The sequence below is a fragment of the Crinia signifera genome, chromosome 6 (genome assembly GCF_055691185.1).
Source record: "Crinia signifera chromosome 6, ASM5569118v1, whole genome shotgun sequence".
NCBI lineage: Eukaryota > Metazoa > Chordata > Amphibia > Anura > Myobatrachidae > Crinia > Crinia signifera.
Window position 1 is genome coordinate 2,402,619 of NC_139222.1, and position 15,857 is coordinate 2,418,475.

General features: G+C 48.7%; 4 protein-coding genes across 5 annotated transcripts in view; 1 reads left to right on the plus strand and 3 right to left on the minus strand.

The window, feature by feature from the left end:
* Nucleotides 1–15,857, minus strand: part of LOC146009797 (uncharacterized) — a 928,908-nt gene that overhangs the window by 602,529 nt on the left and 310,522 nt on the right. The gene's annotated exons all lie outside the window — the stretch shown is intronic.
* The window catches only part of LOC146009834 (uncharacterized), a 547,900-nt gene that overhangs the window by 469,511 nt on the left and 62,532 nt on the right, over nt 1–15,857 (minus strand). The gene's annotated exons all lie outside the window — the stretch shown is intronic.
* LOC146009794 (uncharacterized) overlaps nt 1–15,857 on the plus strand; it is a 381,786-nt gene that overhangs the window by 152,286 nt on the left and 213,643 nt on the right. The window contains exons 5-6 of one of the 2 annotated variants that reach the window (XM_083150254.1): nt 914–1,011; nt 1,131–1,284. The exons of the other annotated variant lie outside the window; for it this stretch is intronic. Coding sequence (XP_083006380.1) covers nt 914–1,011; nt 1,131–1,284 — 252 coding nt within the window. The remainder of the gene's footprint in view (nt 1–913; nt 1,012–1,130; nt 1,285–15,857) is intronic. 2 annotated transcript variants of the gene reach the window in all.
* The window catches only part of LOC146009796 (uncharacterized), a 562,226-nt gene that overhangs the window by 29,270 nt on the left and 517,099 nt on the right, over nt 1–15,857 (minus strand). The window lies entirely within an intron of this gene.

A 15,857-nucleotide genomic window follows, 5' to 3' on the forward strand; every position in this document is an offset into this window, starting at 1 on the left:
ACCAGAGAGATGTCCCCGTCCTCTGTATTCCCAGGATAATCACATATATACAATGTACTCAGTCACTGTGTGTCTCCTACAGATGGGCCCAGTAACAGGAATACCCCAGAGAGATGTCCCCGTCCTCTGTATTCCCAGGATAATCACATATATACCATGTCCTCAGTCACTGTGTGTCTCCTACAGATGGGGCCAGTAACAGGAATACCCCAGAGAGATGTCCCCGTCCTCTATATTCCCAGGATAGTCACATATATACAATGTCCTCAGTCACTGCGTGTCTCCTACAGATGGGCCCAGTAACAGGAGTACCCCAGAGAGATGTCCCCGTCCTCTGTATTCCCAGGATAATCACATATATACAATGTCCTCAGTCACTGTGTGTCTCCTACAGATGGGCCCAGTAACAGGAATACCCCAGAGAGATGTCCCCGTCCTCTGTATTCCCAGGATAATCACATATATACCATGTCCTCAGTCACTGCGTGTCTCCTACAGATGGGCCAGTAACAGGAATACCCCAGAGATATGTCCCCGTCCTCTGTATTCCCAGGATAATCACATATATACCATGTCCTCAGTCACTGCGTGTCTCCTACAGATGGGCCCAGTAATAGGAATACCCCAGAGAGATGTCCCCGTCCTCTGTATTCCCAGGATAATCACATATATACCATGTCCTCAGTCACTGCGTGTCTCCTACAGATGGGCCCAGTAACAGGAATACCCCAGAGAGATGTCCCCGTCCTCTGTATTCCCAGGATAATCACATATATACAATGTCCTCAGTCACTGCGTGTCTCCTACAGATGGGCCCAGTAACAGGAATACCCCAGAGAGATGTCCCCGTCCTCTGTATTCCCAGGATAATCACATATATACCATGTACTCAGTCACTGCGTGTCTCCTACAGATGGGCCCAGTAACCGAGATACACCAGAGAGATGTCCCCGTCCTCTGTATTCCCAGGATTGTACAGAGGAGAATCACAGGATCCCACAGAAACATCAGGTAGGTGGGATTTAGGGTCTCTCCAATACAACAAAGTGACTGTCACAATATGATCTATACAGAAGCTGTGTGTCTTATACACTGATATTATACTGTGTAATGTTATTGTCTAAATTTAGGGTGAATCCCTGACTGTTATCAAGATAGAAGATACTGAGGGAGAAGAGGCATATGAGACTGATATGAAGGCGGAAGTTATAGAGGAAGAAGAGACGTATGTGAGGGGTGATCAGCAGTGTAAGGAGGAGGAAATCCCTACAGATATCAGCACAGGTGAGTAATAAACACTTATTACAGACTAATGTTGGTGAAATCTTTCCAGATCTGGAGTCTGTTGCCATCATGTCACTGTGTGTTACCAGCCCAGAGATCTGACTAGTCTCCTCCTCGCACTCTCTGGTGTATCTCATACATCAGGAGCCATCAGCCCCTATTATGCTCCTGCTCTCCCCCTCGCATCATGTCACTGTGTGTTACCAGCCCAGAGATCTGACCAGTCTCCTCCCCGCACTCTCTGGTGTATCTCATACATTAGGAGCCATCAGTTCCTATTATACTCCTGCTCTCCCCTCACATCATGTCACTGTGTGTTACCAGCCCAGAGATCTGACCAGTCTCCTCCCCGTACTCTCTGGTGTATCTCATACATCAGGAGCCATCAGCCCCTATTATACTACTGCTCTCCCCCTCACATCGTGTCACTGTGTGTTACCAGCCCACAGATCTGACCAGTCTCCTCCCCGCACTCTCTGGTGTATATCATACATCAGGAGCCATCAGCCCCTATTATACTCCTGCTCTCCCCCTCACATCATGTCACTGTGTGTTACCAGCCCAGAGATCTGACCAGTCTCCTCCCGCACTCTCTGGTGTATCTCATACATCAGGTGCCATCAGCCCCTATTATACTCCTGCTCTCCCCCTCACATCATGTCACTGTGTGTTACCAGCCCAGAGATCTGACCAGTCTCCTCCCCGCACTCTCTGGTGTATCTCATACATCAGCAGCCATCAGCCCCTATTATACTCCTGCTCTCCCCTCACATCATGTCACTGTGTGTTACCAGCCCATACATCTGACCAGTCTCCTCCCCGCACTCTCTGGTGTATATCATACATCAGGAGCCATCAACCCCTATTATACTCCTGCTCTCCCCCTCACATCATGTCACTGTGTGTTACCAGCCCAGAGATCTGACCAGTCTCCTCCCCACACTCTCTGGTGTATCTCATACATCAGGAGCCATCAGCCCCTATTATACTCCTGCTCTCCCCCTCACATCATGTCACTGTGTGTTACCAGCCCAGAGATCTGACCAGTCTCCTCCCCGCACTCTCTGGTGTATCTCATACATCAGCAGCCATCAGCCCCTATTATACTCCTGCTCTCCCCCTCACATCATGTCACTGTGTGTTACCAGCCCAGAGATCTGACCAGTCTCCTCCACGCACTCTCTGGTGTATCTCATACATCAGCAGCCATCAGCCCCTATTATACTCCTGCTCTCCCCCTCACATCATGTCACTGTGTGTTACCAGCCCAGAGATCTGACCAGTCTCCTCCCCGCACTCTCTGGTGTATCTCATACATCAGCAGCCATCAGCCCCTATTATACTCCTGCTCTCCCCCTCACATCATGTCACTGTGTGTTACCAGTCCAGAGATCTGACCAGTCTCCTCCCCGCACTCTCTGGTGTATCTCATACACCAGGAGCCATCAGCCCCTATTATACTCCTGCTCTCCCCCTCACATCATGTCACTGTGTGTTACCAGCCCAGAGATCTGACCAGTCTCCTCCCCGCACTCTCTGGTGTATCTCATACACCAGGAGCCATCAGCCCCTATTATACTCCTGCTCTCGCCCTCACATCATGTCACTGTGTGTTACCAGCCCAGAGATCTGACCAGTCTCCTCCCCGCACTCTCTGGTGTATCTCATACATCAGGAGCCATCAGCCCCTATTATACTCCTGCTCTCCCCCTCACATCATGTCACTGTGTGTTACCAGCCCAGAGATCTGACCAGTCTCCTCCCCGCACTCTCTGGTGTATCTCATACATCAGGAGCCATCAGCCCCTATTATACTCCTGCTCTCCCCCTCACATCATGTCACTGTGTGTTACCAGCCCAGAGATCTGACCAGTCTCCTCCCCGCACTGTCTGGTGTATCTCATACATCAGGAGCCATCAGCCCCTATTATACTCCTGCTCTCCCCCTCACATCATGTCACTGTGTGTTACCAGCCCAGAGATCTGACCAGTCTCCTCCCCGCACTCTCTGGTGTATCTCATACATCAGGAGCCATCAGCCCCTATTATACTCCTGCTCTCTCCTCACATCATGTCACTGTGTGTTACCAGCCCAGAGATCTGACCAGTCTCCTCCCCGCACTCTCTGGTGTATCTCATACATCAGGAGTCATCAGCCCCCTATTATACTCCTGCTCTCCCCCTCACATCATGTCACTGTGTGTTACCAGCCCAGAGATCTGACCAGTCTCCTCCCCGCACTCTCTGGTGTATCTCATACATCAGGAGCCATCAGCCCCTATTATACTCCTGCTCTCCTCCTCACATCATGTCACTGTGTGTTACCATCCCAGAGATCTGACCAGTCTCCTCCCCGCACTCTCTGGTGTATCTCATACATCAGGAGCCATCAGCCTCTATTATACTCCTGCTCTCCCCCTCACATCATGTCACTGTGTTACCAGCCCAGAGATCTAACCAGTCTCCTCCCCGCACTCTCTGGTGTATCTCATACATCAGGAGACATCAGCCCCTATTATACTCCTGCTCTCCCCCTCACATCATGTCACTGTGTGTTACCAGCCCAGAGATCTGACCAGTCTCCTCCCCGCACTCTCTGGTGTATCTCATACATCAGGAGCCATCAGCCCCTATTATACTCCTGCTCTCTCCTCACATCATGTCACTGTGTGTTACCAGCCCAGAGATCTGACCAGTCTCCTCCCCGCACTCTCTGGTGTATCTCATACATCAGCAGCCATCAGCCCCTATTATACTCCTGCTCTCCCCTCACATCGTGTCACTGTGTGTTACCTGCCCAGAGATCTGACCAGTCTCCTCCCCGCACTCTCTGGTGTATCTCATACATCAGGAGTCATCAGCCCCCTATTATACTCCTGCTCTCCCCCTCACATCATGTCACTGTGTGTTACCAGCCCAGAGATCTGACCAGTCTCCTCCCCGCACTCTCTGGTGTATCTCATACATCAGGAGCCATCAGCCCCTATTATACTCCTGCTCTCCTCCTCACATCATGTCACTGTGTGTTACCAGCCCAGAGATCTGACCAGTCTCCTCCCCGCACTCTCTGGTGTATCTCATACATCAGGTGCCATCAGCCCCTATTATACTCCTGCTCTCCCCCTCACACCATGTCACTGTGTGTTACCAGCCCAGAGATCTGACCAGTCTCCTCCCCGCACTCTCTGGTGTATCTCATACATCTTATTGTTATACTATGTGCTGTTTATGGGTGTAATGCACCTTGTGTGCTGTTGGGGAATATATATAATAAAATGTTTTATTAGTAATTTCTCAACCTATCCTGGTGACACAGCTCAACCTTGGGATGTAGGAGGGGTCCGAAGGAGCCAGGCCCCTTTGCTAAAGCTTTAAGAGGCAGGCTCCTCCCTTCCTCATCCCAGGATTCCTCAGTTTCGTTTAGGTGCCCACTGGAGTGGGTGCTATGCTGAAGGGCTGCTACAAAGCAGCCAGAAGAGAGTTAGCTAGGGTGTTTTTTAAGTAGATAAGTACTCTGACTTCCTGGTACTTTTGCCTGACATTGTGCACTGTTTGTGTCACGAAATGGGTGTGTGGAATCAGTCGTGACTGGAGTGGTCAGATGGTGGATTGATGGAGTGGTGCGGATCTCAGGAAGAGAGGCGTGACCAGCCGGAGATGGGTTAACACAAACAGGTTTATTGAAGGAACTCATATAACAGATAATGTAACCAGGATCAATACTTCTTGATTGGACAATTAATAAATAGATGCAAGTCTCTGATAAATAACAAGTAACAAAAGATAGCAGTCCTTTGCAAAAATAAACAAGATGGCAGTCCATTCAAAATAAACAAGATATGTGTTGGTAGTTCTGGGAGGATAAGGCAATGTTCAGGATTTGAGTTTAGAGAAAAGGATACCTGAAGATTGGACGATTGGCTGACTGAAGATTGGACGATTGGATGATTGAAGATTGGATGGCTGGATGACTGAAGATTGGACGGCTGGATGACTGAAGATTGGATGGCTGGATGACTGAAGATTGGATGGCTGGATGACTGAAGATTGGATGGCTGGATGACTGAAGATTGGATGGCTGGATGACTGAAGATTGGATGGCTGGATGACTGAAGATTGGATGGCTGGATGACTGAAGATTGGATGGCTGAATGATTGAAGATTGGATGGCTGAATGATTGAAGATTGGATGGCTGGGATCAGGAAAAAGCTGAATGACGGGATTACTGGAAGTTTACAGCAGAGACGTAGCACACAATAGCTGGATGCAGCTTGTAGCAGGCAGGTCAGGAAACTGGTATCAGGACAGGGTAGCGACTTGGTGTTGACACAGGAACAGGTGACGGAGATAACAGAACTGAAATGGCTGACTTGGCATATAACAAATAACTGAAGAAAACCGAGTATAAACACAGGAACTAGATGAGCAGGAACTGGAGCAGGAATTGGACCATTTGTGGACCAGACCGTGAGCGCTGGACCAGCCGGACAAGCAGAGCCTCTGGGAGCTGGACACTGAAGACTCACGCAGGGATTCCAGGAAGCAGGCTTGAACTGCACAGATCATCCAGCACATGCAGCAGGAAGACAAGTTGCTGAAGTCAGTTCTGCCTCTGTGAGCAAGATATTTAACCCCCCTGCCTTGCATTGATTGGAGGAAAGGACAGAGGGCAATCTGCAAACTGAGGCAGGAATCCAGGAGACTTCAGTGTGAATTTAACAGGTGAGCAACAGGGAACAGGACAGCAAAGGGTTACAGGTGATTTCAGTTTTAGACTGGATTCTACGCAGCTGCACAATCAAGGAGCCAGCAATGCATAGACTGACTGGCAGCATGAACGCAGACAGAACTGATTCAGACTGAGACTGAGAAACAGCAGAATCACAAGTCATGTAAGCTTGAATAAGCAGATCCGTGACAGTTTGCTTATTTGTGGAAACATGACTGACAGTAATGCTGCTGCTGGAAAGGGGGAGATATTGTTGTGGGCCATGTTAAATTGCTGCAGATCATGTGTGCTAAATGTAACCCCTTAGCAGAGGACACAAAGGGAAGTGTTTCCTGTGTGTATGGCTGTACCCCAGATGCTCATAGGGAGGACCAGCCTGAGCCTGTGTAACAGGGCGGCTGCTAGGGGCTAGTGTGTAACTGCATCAGTGCTGTGCTCATCAGACAAGAGAGATGAGTTGGTGAATTATCCCGGACCATAGTCATCATCTCAACAATACCAGGGTTCTGTTCCCCTTCTATAAGGAGAACCTGCTCTGTTACAAGCAGGAGACGGCTCAGGGTTTATACCCTATGGAGCCGTAGTTTCTGAGGAACCTGTAGTGTCTTCTAGGCACTCCATAGCATCTCTTCCGTTTTCTAATGTGGAATCAGGGAAGAGGGAGACCACCAGAGGGAGGATATAGCAAGGTCTGTCCCTGGTATAAAGAGGATTGATTTGGGCTGTTGGGCATGGAATCTGTCCGATGTAAGTAAACCTCCACTGCTGGGAGTTTGTGAAAGGCAGCGCAGAGACGCAGTCACTTTCCCCTCGGATGAGGGTTTGCAATACTCCTTATGCCATGAGGTTTCATGCCTGTATCCTAGGCCGTCAGAGCTTGCTCACTGATGGGGAAATAAGTTCCCTCGGTAGATGCTCCTTTGCTAGATTGTCTAAGCGACGGTTTTACCTGTGCAGGAGGTGCAGTCTTGAAGGACCCTGTGGTCAAATATGCTTTAAAGCAATATTGAAGGTGGGAGTTATACCCACAGACCTGTCATTGCTTCTGCATGGGCCTCCAAAGCTATGATAGTGGGAGCTACTACGTGGTGTGCTTTACTACAACCAGATCCAGAAGCCTTGGCCTTCACCGTAAAGGCGGCTGCAGCTTGTGAAGCTGGCGTGAAGGCAGTTAATATGGCGGCCAAAGTAGCGGTCATTTCTGAAGATGCATAAAGAGTTTGAGACTCTTGGCCTGGGGAAACAGGCAACAGGGGGGAAACATATTTTCCTGTCCAGGCTGACAGTTACAAGCTCTACCTAGGTTTTCTGCTTTTCGGTCTTCGTTTCATTCCTCCTTTAGAGGAGGTGCGTCCTTCAGAGGACAGTACAGCAGGAAAGTTTGCTGCTGGGAAAGGAAAAGCTCCAAAATCCTGTTTCGGGGACTTTACAAATAGACAGGCCTCCAAAACTCAGGCTATGGCCTGGGAGGGGAGACGTCTGGCCTGCTGAGCGCTAGGCTATAGGTTTGAATACAGACCAGGGTCTATCCAGTTAAGGTGAGGAGATACCCTCCGCATGTCAGCCAAGAGGGTTCCCAATCCGTTCTCGAGGTCGCCTCTTACAGTATCGGATCACTTGGGCCTTGTTAGGCCAGGATCCTTGGGTCCTAAATGTGGTATCCCAGGGTTACAGGTTAAATCTAAAGGGGGTTCCTCCAAAGAGGTTAGCACCTACTCCGTTACCCAGAGAAGGCTTGAATCTCACAGGCCTTTTGGTGGCGGCAAAGTCTCTCCTGGAATAGGGTGTAGTGATCCCGGCACCGCAACAGGAATTAAAGAAGGAATTTTACTTCGTTCTCTTCTTAGCACCAAAACCAAACAACTGATTCAGACCAGTTCTGAATTTGAAGTCCCCAATATCTACACTTATAGGTAGATCTTTTTGGAATGAAATCCCTGAGGTTGGTTCTGCGGAGCCTAGGGCAGGGGAATTACTAGAATCTATGGATTTTCAGGACGAATATTTACACGTCCTATTTGTGCAGAACATTAGTTGTTACTGCGTTTTGCAATAGGGGACCTACATTTTCAATTTCAGGCGCTTCTCTTTTGGGCTGGCAACAGACTCAAGGGTATTTACAAAGATTAGGGCAGTGAGGACTCAAAGGAATTGTGAGCCTGTATTTGAACGATCTCCTGTTCAAAGCGGAGTCTGCAGTGACACTGCGACAAAACCTAGCAGAGGCCGCTCTGTTTTGCAGACCCGCGGGTGTATTCTGAATCCACAAAAAATTCTCACCTGGGTCCCACTCACAGTAGACCAGGGACAATTGTCAGTTGATTCTGACAATTCTGAGATTACCAGGCCTATCAGTATGGCAGTGCCTCAAGTTACGGGGAAAGATGGTGGCATCTTTCGAGACCCTTCAGGAGGCCGCATTACATTCTCGGCCTTTCCAGAGGAACCCTTTGGCAGGTTGGTCAGGAAACCCTGAGACCAGGAAACAGAGAAAGAGTTCTTAACACCATAGACAAGAACAGCTTTGCTTTGGTGGATGGATGTGGTCTCTTTCCAATGGGGTCGCTCTCTTCAGTCAGGGGACTGGCTGGTGGTAACCACCTGACGCCAGTGTCAGGGGCTGGGGAGCAGCGGCTCTGGACTTCAGGTTACAAGGCCTATGGTCCAGGGCAGAGTAGGTATTACAGATCAATGTGCTGGAAGTATCTGCGGTCTGTCTGGAAGACCTGATCGCAAGCAGAAGAAATACTGATGGGATTCCCATTCGCATTCAATCGGAGATGGCCAAGGTGGTGGCATATTTGTGCCCTAAGGGGGTGCTCGCAGTAAGATGGCGATAGGGAAGTGTCTTGGATATTTAAATGGACTGAGACCAATATTCCAGCTCTATCTACTGTTTTTATGTCGGGTATCCGGAATGTGGAGGAGGTTTTCCTAAGCTGAAGGACCTCCTGGAAGGGGAATGAGCTTTGCACCCGCAATGTTTTCCAAGAGATTGTATCTCTGTGGGGTCGTCCAGAAGTGGATTTGTTGGCATCCCGGCAAAATTGCCAAGTGCCCAAGTTCTGTTCAAGGACCAGGGATCCACTGAATTGGGCGGCGGATACTATGACAGTGCCCTGGAAGTGCGGGTTGCTCTATGTCTTCCTCCTGTTTCAAAGGGTTGCCCGAGTGCTGAAGAGGGTGAGATCGCAAGGGACTTGCGTCATTCTGATAGCACCGGATTGGACAAGGAGATTATAGCACTCCAGCCTTCTGAGGTTGTCGACAGCGTAGTGACCTCTTCCTCTTCAGCCAGACCTGCTCAGACAGGGTTCCTTCTTTCATCAGGAACTAGCTAGGCTATATATTACGGCCTGGCGATTGAAACCTCTATCTTGAGAAGGAGTTCTTTGACGCCGTTATCCATACCAGGTTTAATGCAAGGAGTCCAGTTTCTTTTGCAAACTTTTATTGAGTTTGGAAGCTTTAGATTGGATGGTGTTAAAGATGATAGGTTCACACATCTGGGTTTAAAGTTTCTAGACTTCTAGAGTTCTTTACAGGACGGTTTCTCTTCTGGCCTAAGCCTTCAGTCTTTGAAGGTTCAAATATCGGTTTTGTCTATCTACTTTCGGAAGAAAGGAGCTTTGCTACCAGAGGTACTGTCTTACCTTCAAGGAGTTACGTGGCTGAAGCCTCCTTATAAACAACCTCTGGCACCTTGGGATTTGTCCTTGGTGCTGTCATTTCTTCAGAAACCTCCGTTGGAACATTAAGGTCGGCTGACCTGAAGTTGTTTCTTGGAAAATGACCCTTTTGGCCTCTGCAAGGCGTGTCTCTGAGTTGAGGAGTCTTATCTTATAAGCCTCCATTTTTGATTTTACATGATGAGAGGGTTGTGTTTAGAACAGTCCCTAAGTTTTTTACCAAAAGTGGTTTCTTAGTTTCATTTAAACCAGGCATGTCCAACGTTGGCCCTCCAGATGTTTTGAAACTACACATCCCAGCATGCTTTGCAATAGTTTTAGCATTCTCTAATAGCAAAACTGTGGCAAAGCATGCTGGGATGTGTAGTTTCAAAACATCTGGAGGGCCAACGTTGGACATGCCTGATTTAAACCAAGAAATTGTTATTCCGGGGTTCGGTCCTCCGGAAGGGATCAGGAAAAGGGACGCTCCTTTTAAATGTTGGATGTTGCTGTGGACAGAGTGTAGGAATTCAGTAAGACTGATTCTTTATTGGTTTTGTACGATGTACACAAGAAAGGGATGGCCTGCTGCTAGGCAGACTATTGCTCGGTGGTTGAGGTCGGTAATTGCTTTTACCTAAACCAAAGTTGGGAGACCAGTGTCTTCCAGAATCAATATTCATACCACCAGGTCGATTGCTGGCTCTTGAGTGAGGCGTCATGAGGCTTTGGCAGAGCAGGTTTGCAGGGCTGCTACTTGGTCATCTGTTCACACTTTTACCAAATCTTATTGGTACCATGAGTTTGCGTCGGAGGACGCATCATTCTGGCGAGCAGTGATGAGAGCTGCAGACCTGAGCGTACCCACCCAAAGGACCGGCTCTTGGACATCCCAAGGTTGAGCTGTGTCACCAGGACAGATAAAAGAGAAAAGGGGATTTTTGTAAGAACTTACCGTTCGAACCCCTTTCTCGGAGACTATCCTGGTGACGCAGCGATCCCTCCCTTACACTCAGTTAGTAATACCGTTTTCATGTGTTATCATGTTATAATGGTTAGACAATTTGTTTGTGCATATTAATATGTTCAGGCATTGTACTGAGTTCATGTATCCTAGTGGGCTCCGGAAGTTGAACTGCGGAATCCTGGGATGAGGGAGGAGCCTACCTCTCAAAGCTTAAGCATAGGTGCCTGGCTCCTTCATTCCCCTCCTACATCCCAAGGTTGAGCTGTGTCACCAGGACCATATCAGAGAAAGGGATTCGAATGGTAAGTTCTTACAGAAATCCCTTTATCTATAATAGCAGCATCATACTGCCTGCACAGGAGGATATTGGGGGTATGATCTGATACCCCAGAGCGGGAACATCTTCTGTGGGACAGGTGTAGGCGCTGGGTTTGGGAGGTGGGAACGTATTTACCTGCACCTGAATGTAGCCATTTGTTGGTATTTGGGGACGTTACAGGGAAACGTTACTGGTGACATATATTATTATATTCCCAGCAGATGGATGTAACAGAAGGAATATCTCAGCCAGACATCTCTTATCTCCAGATGGTAACATAGAAGATGTCACACGCGGTTCTCCAGGACAAAACCCCAACACCCCCATTATACACCCAGTACCTCCCAGTGCAGATATACCATGTGATCCCTCTAATCACGCCCAGTGTTATGCTGATATCCCAGTTATTGTTACACCTATTACAGGTCCGACAGTAGATAAAGTATATACCTGCTCTATAGATGTTCAACAGAACACACCACTCATTAATGATCAACCAGCTAAGTCAGGAGAGAAACGAAATGCATGTTCTGAGTGTGGAAAATGTTGCACGTCTAAAGCTGATCTTGTTAGACATCAGAGAACTCACACAGGTGAGAAGCCATTTCTATGTTCTGAGTGTGGGAAATGTTTTACACAGAAATCAGAACTTGTTATACATCATAGAAGTCACACAGGTGAGAAACCTTATTCCTGTTCGGAGTGTGGGAAATGTTTTATACAGAAAGCACATCTTGTTGCACATCAGAGAAGTCACACAGGTGAGAGGCCATTTTCATGCTCTGAGTGTGGGATATGTTTTACTCAAAAATCAAGTCTTGTTATACATCAGAGAGGTCACACAGGTGAGAAACCATTTCCATGCTCTGAGTGTGGGAAATGTTTTACATCTAAATCAGTACTTGTTAGACATCAAAGAAGTCACACAGGTGAGAGGCCATTTACATGCTCTGAGTGTGGGAAATGTTTTACAAATAAATCAGAACTTGTTAGACACAAGAGAATTCACACAGGTGAGAGGCCATTTTCCTGCTCTGAGTGTGGGAAATGCTTTACGCAGAAATCATATCTTGTTAGACATCAGAGAACTCACACAGAAGAGAAACGTTATTCATGTTCTGAGTGTGGGAAATGTTATAAGTCTAAAGCTGATCTTGTTAGACATCAGAGAACTCACACAGGTGAGAGGCCATTTCCATGTTGGAAAAGTTTTACTAAGAAAGCAAATCTTGTTAGGCATCAGCAAAGTCACACAGGTGAGAAGCCATTTCCATGTTCTGAGTGTTGGAAATGTTTTACATCTACATCAGACCTTGTTATTCATGAGAGAGACAGGTGAGAGGCCATTTCCATGTTCTGAGAAGGGATGAGTGCGTTCGGATTGGGGGAATCTGAACACACCCCAATCCAGATGCACTTCCGAGCCTGTTCGGGTTTTCCCACCCAGGCTCGGAGCACGCCTTTCCGGAGCTTGTGAGATCTGGACACTATATGGGGCGGTCACCATCTTCACTCCAGTATAGGAGATTGAAGAGGGAGCACGTCCTCCTGGATGTCTTGTTCCCACCCACGTGCTCACTCTCCCGCCCCGCTGCCTGTGTCTCTGCCTCCAGCTGTGCGGTGTAGTAGTTTGTGCCTGTGCCTCATATATTTTATATATTATATATAGTATATATATAACTGTAATCTGTATCTCAGAGATTTTCATTTATAATCGCTTTAATTTTTTCTGTGTCTGCTGTGTGTGTGTGTGAGCCGGTACAGGGGGCACTCTCACCTCACCTGTGCAAGCCGCAGAATATCATTTTTCTAATAAAGGGGTTACTGTTATATTAATAATCCTTTTAATTTATTCTGTCTCTGAAATGTAATAATTAGGGGGACACTACTCTCCTCCTGTGCCGCATATATTTATAACTCCAGAAAGATAATGGAGAACCAAAATATGGAGGCTCCAATAGTACAAGAACCACTTCCTCCAAGTGCTGAAGCTGCTGTCACTAGTCAAGACATAGAACATGATGATGAAATGCCATCAACGTCGTCTGCCAATCCCAAAGCCCAATGTCATCGTAGAGGGCGTGTGAAATCCAAAAAAGGCAAAGTTGAGTACGTTTAAGGAAAATATAAATGTAAATCCTTGGAGGAGAACCGTAGGCTTGCCAATATGCCATTTACCACACGGAGTGGCAAGGGACGGCTAAGGCCCTGGCCTATGTTCTTGACTAGTGGTTCAGCTTTACATGATGATCACAGCCCTCCTCCTCCTCATCCCCCCCTAGAAATATAAAGAGAGTTAAGCTGTCAACAAGAACACAGCAAACAACTCAGCCTTCTAAAGCCACGGTATCACAAATCCCCAAGGAGAGTCCAAGGGTGTTGGTGGTTGCTATGCCTGACTTTCCCATCACTGTATGGGAAGAGGTGGCTCCTTCCACCATTTGCAGCACGCCCTCTGCATATGCTGGAAGGGTCACCCACAGTCCAGTTCCTGATTTAGAAGTTGTCAATGTTGTACACCAGGAGGAGAGAACTGATGTAGTTGGCGCTGAGGAGGAAGTTCATGAGGAGGAGGATGATGGTGATGTGGTTTTCTTAAATGAGGCACCGGGCAAGACAGTTGTTGTCCATAGGATGCAAAAGGCCATCACCATGCCTGGGCAGAAGACCAAAAAATCCACCTCTTTAGTCTGGAATTATTTTTATCCAGATCCGGACAACAACTGTCTCGCCATACGTAGCTTATGTAAAGCTGGAATAAGCAGGGGTAGGGACCTTGGTCACTTAGGGACATCCTCGCTTATGCGTCACCTGAAGTTAGCTGTGGCTAGGACCGTAAGCAGTCCAGGGACACCTAAATCCCTTGATCCTGTTGTATCCAAGAGCCTTATGACACCAGCAAGTCACTCCTAGTCAATTTCCTCCTCTATCCGGATCGGAGGTAGCCCTGCAGGCCATGTCACCGGCATGGCTGACTCCTCTTCTATCCGGTATTCCTCTGGAGTATCCTGCAGCGGTACGCCTACTACTGCTGCTGTTGCTGCTGGTAGTCGGTCATTATCCCAAAGTGGTCGAAGGACCACTAGGTCTTTCACTGAGGATGAAGTATGACAGCAGTCATCCTATGGCAAAGCGGATAACTGCGGCCTTGACAGCCATGTTGGTGTTAGACGTGCTTCTGGTGTCCACCATAAGTGGAGTGGGATTTAGACAGTTGATGGAGGTATTGTGTCCCCGGTACCAAATCCCATCTAGATTCCACTTCACTAGGCAGGCGATACCCGCGATGTGTAGAGACAAATGAAAAAGTGTCCTCAGTGCCCTGAAAAATGCGGCTGTACCCGCTGTCTACTTAACCACGGACATGTGGATCAGGGCAAACTAAGGACTATATGACTGTGACAGCCCACTGGGTAGATGCATCGCCTTCCGCAGCAGCAGCATCTGCTGCACGCCAGATCCTTCCAAGGCAGGCTACGCTGTGGTTTCAGTAAGAGGCACAATGCTGACAACCTCTTAGAGAAACTGAGGATAATCATCTCCCTGTGGCTTACCCCCTAATACCTTTTTTACACCAAAACGCCGGGTCGCACCCGGCTTTTTTAGACCCAGGTTTAAGCCGGGTGCGACCTGGCGTTTAGTGCAATTTACACTGGGCAGACGGCCCGCACCCGTGCCCCCCCCCCCTTGCTTGGAGATGACAGGATGATGTCATCTCCAAGCGCCAATCACCGCCGGACCGGAACGCTGCTGGGGGCAGCCCAGCACTAAGGTAAGCTGCTAGGCTGCCCCCAGTCCCCGCGCGCACCCCCCCCCCCGCCATTGGACAGGAGTTGAATGGATGCCGCACACAGGCATCCGTTCACCTCCCTCCCCCGCCGCCGCTGCTGTCTGCAGGGTATAGCAGACAGCAGCGCCGGCTGTCAGTGTCAGGCTGACAACCCGTCCAACCTGCGGACGCTGCGGTCCGCAGGTTGGACGTTCCCCATTCATGTAAATGAGAGCCGGGTCATCCGACCCGGCGTTCCCATTTACACCGCCCTCTACCCAGGTCCTAGCCGTGTTCTACCCAGGTCAGGACCTGGGTAGAAGTCCCGTGTAAAGGGACACGGCGTTAGGGATTTACACCGCCGAAGATCCGGGTCTGACCCGCCACTGACCCGGAATTTTCGGCGGTGTAAAAGGGGTATTAGACTCTCCTAGGGATTTGTGGTGTCGGACAACGCCAGTAACATTGTGCGGGCATTAAACATGGGCAATTTCCAGCACGTGCCATGTTTTGCCCACACAATAAATTTGGTGGTGCAGCATTTCCTAAAAACTGACAGGAGCATGCAGGAGAAGCTTGCGGAGGCCCGCAAAATTGCTGGACACTTTCCCCGATCTGCCACTGCCTGGCGAAGGCAGGAGCGGCATCAAAAACTCCTCAACCTGCCCTGCCATCAGCTTAAACTAGAGGTGGTGACGGGCTGGAACTCCACCCTCTATATGCTGCAGAGGATGGAGGAGCAGCAAAAGGCCAACCAAGCCTACACGGCCACCTACGACATAGGCAAAGCAGCGGAGATGCACCTGACTCAAGTGCAGTGGAGGCTGATTTCTGCGTTGTTCTCCAGCCATTTGAACTTGCCACACGTGAAGTCAGCTCTGATACTGTCAGCTTGAGTCAGGTGATTCCCCTGATCAGGCTGTTGCAGAAGCAGCTGGAGAAAGTGAAGGAGGAGCTAAAGCGTTGCGATTCCGCAAAGCATGTCGATCTTGTGGAATGCATGCCCCTTCAGTGTGTACTTCAAAAGAGTTTTTAATGCAGCGGCGAACCTGGTCAGTGAGTGTCAGAGAAGGTTGCTTCTGCAAAATGTGGAGAAGATGATGTTCATAAAAATGAA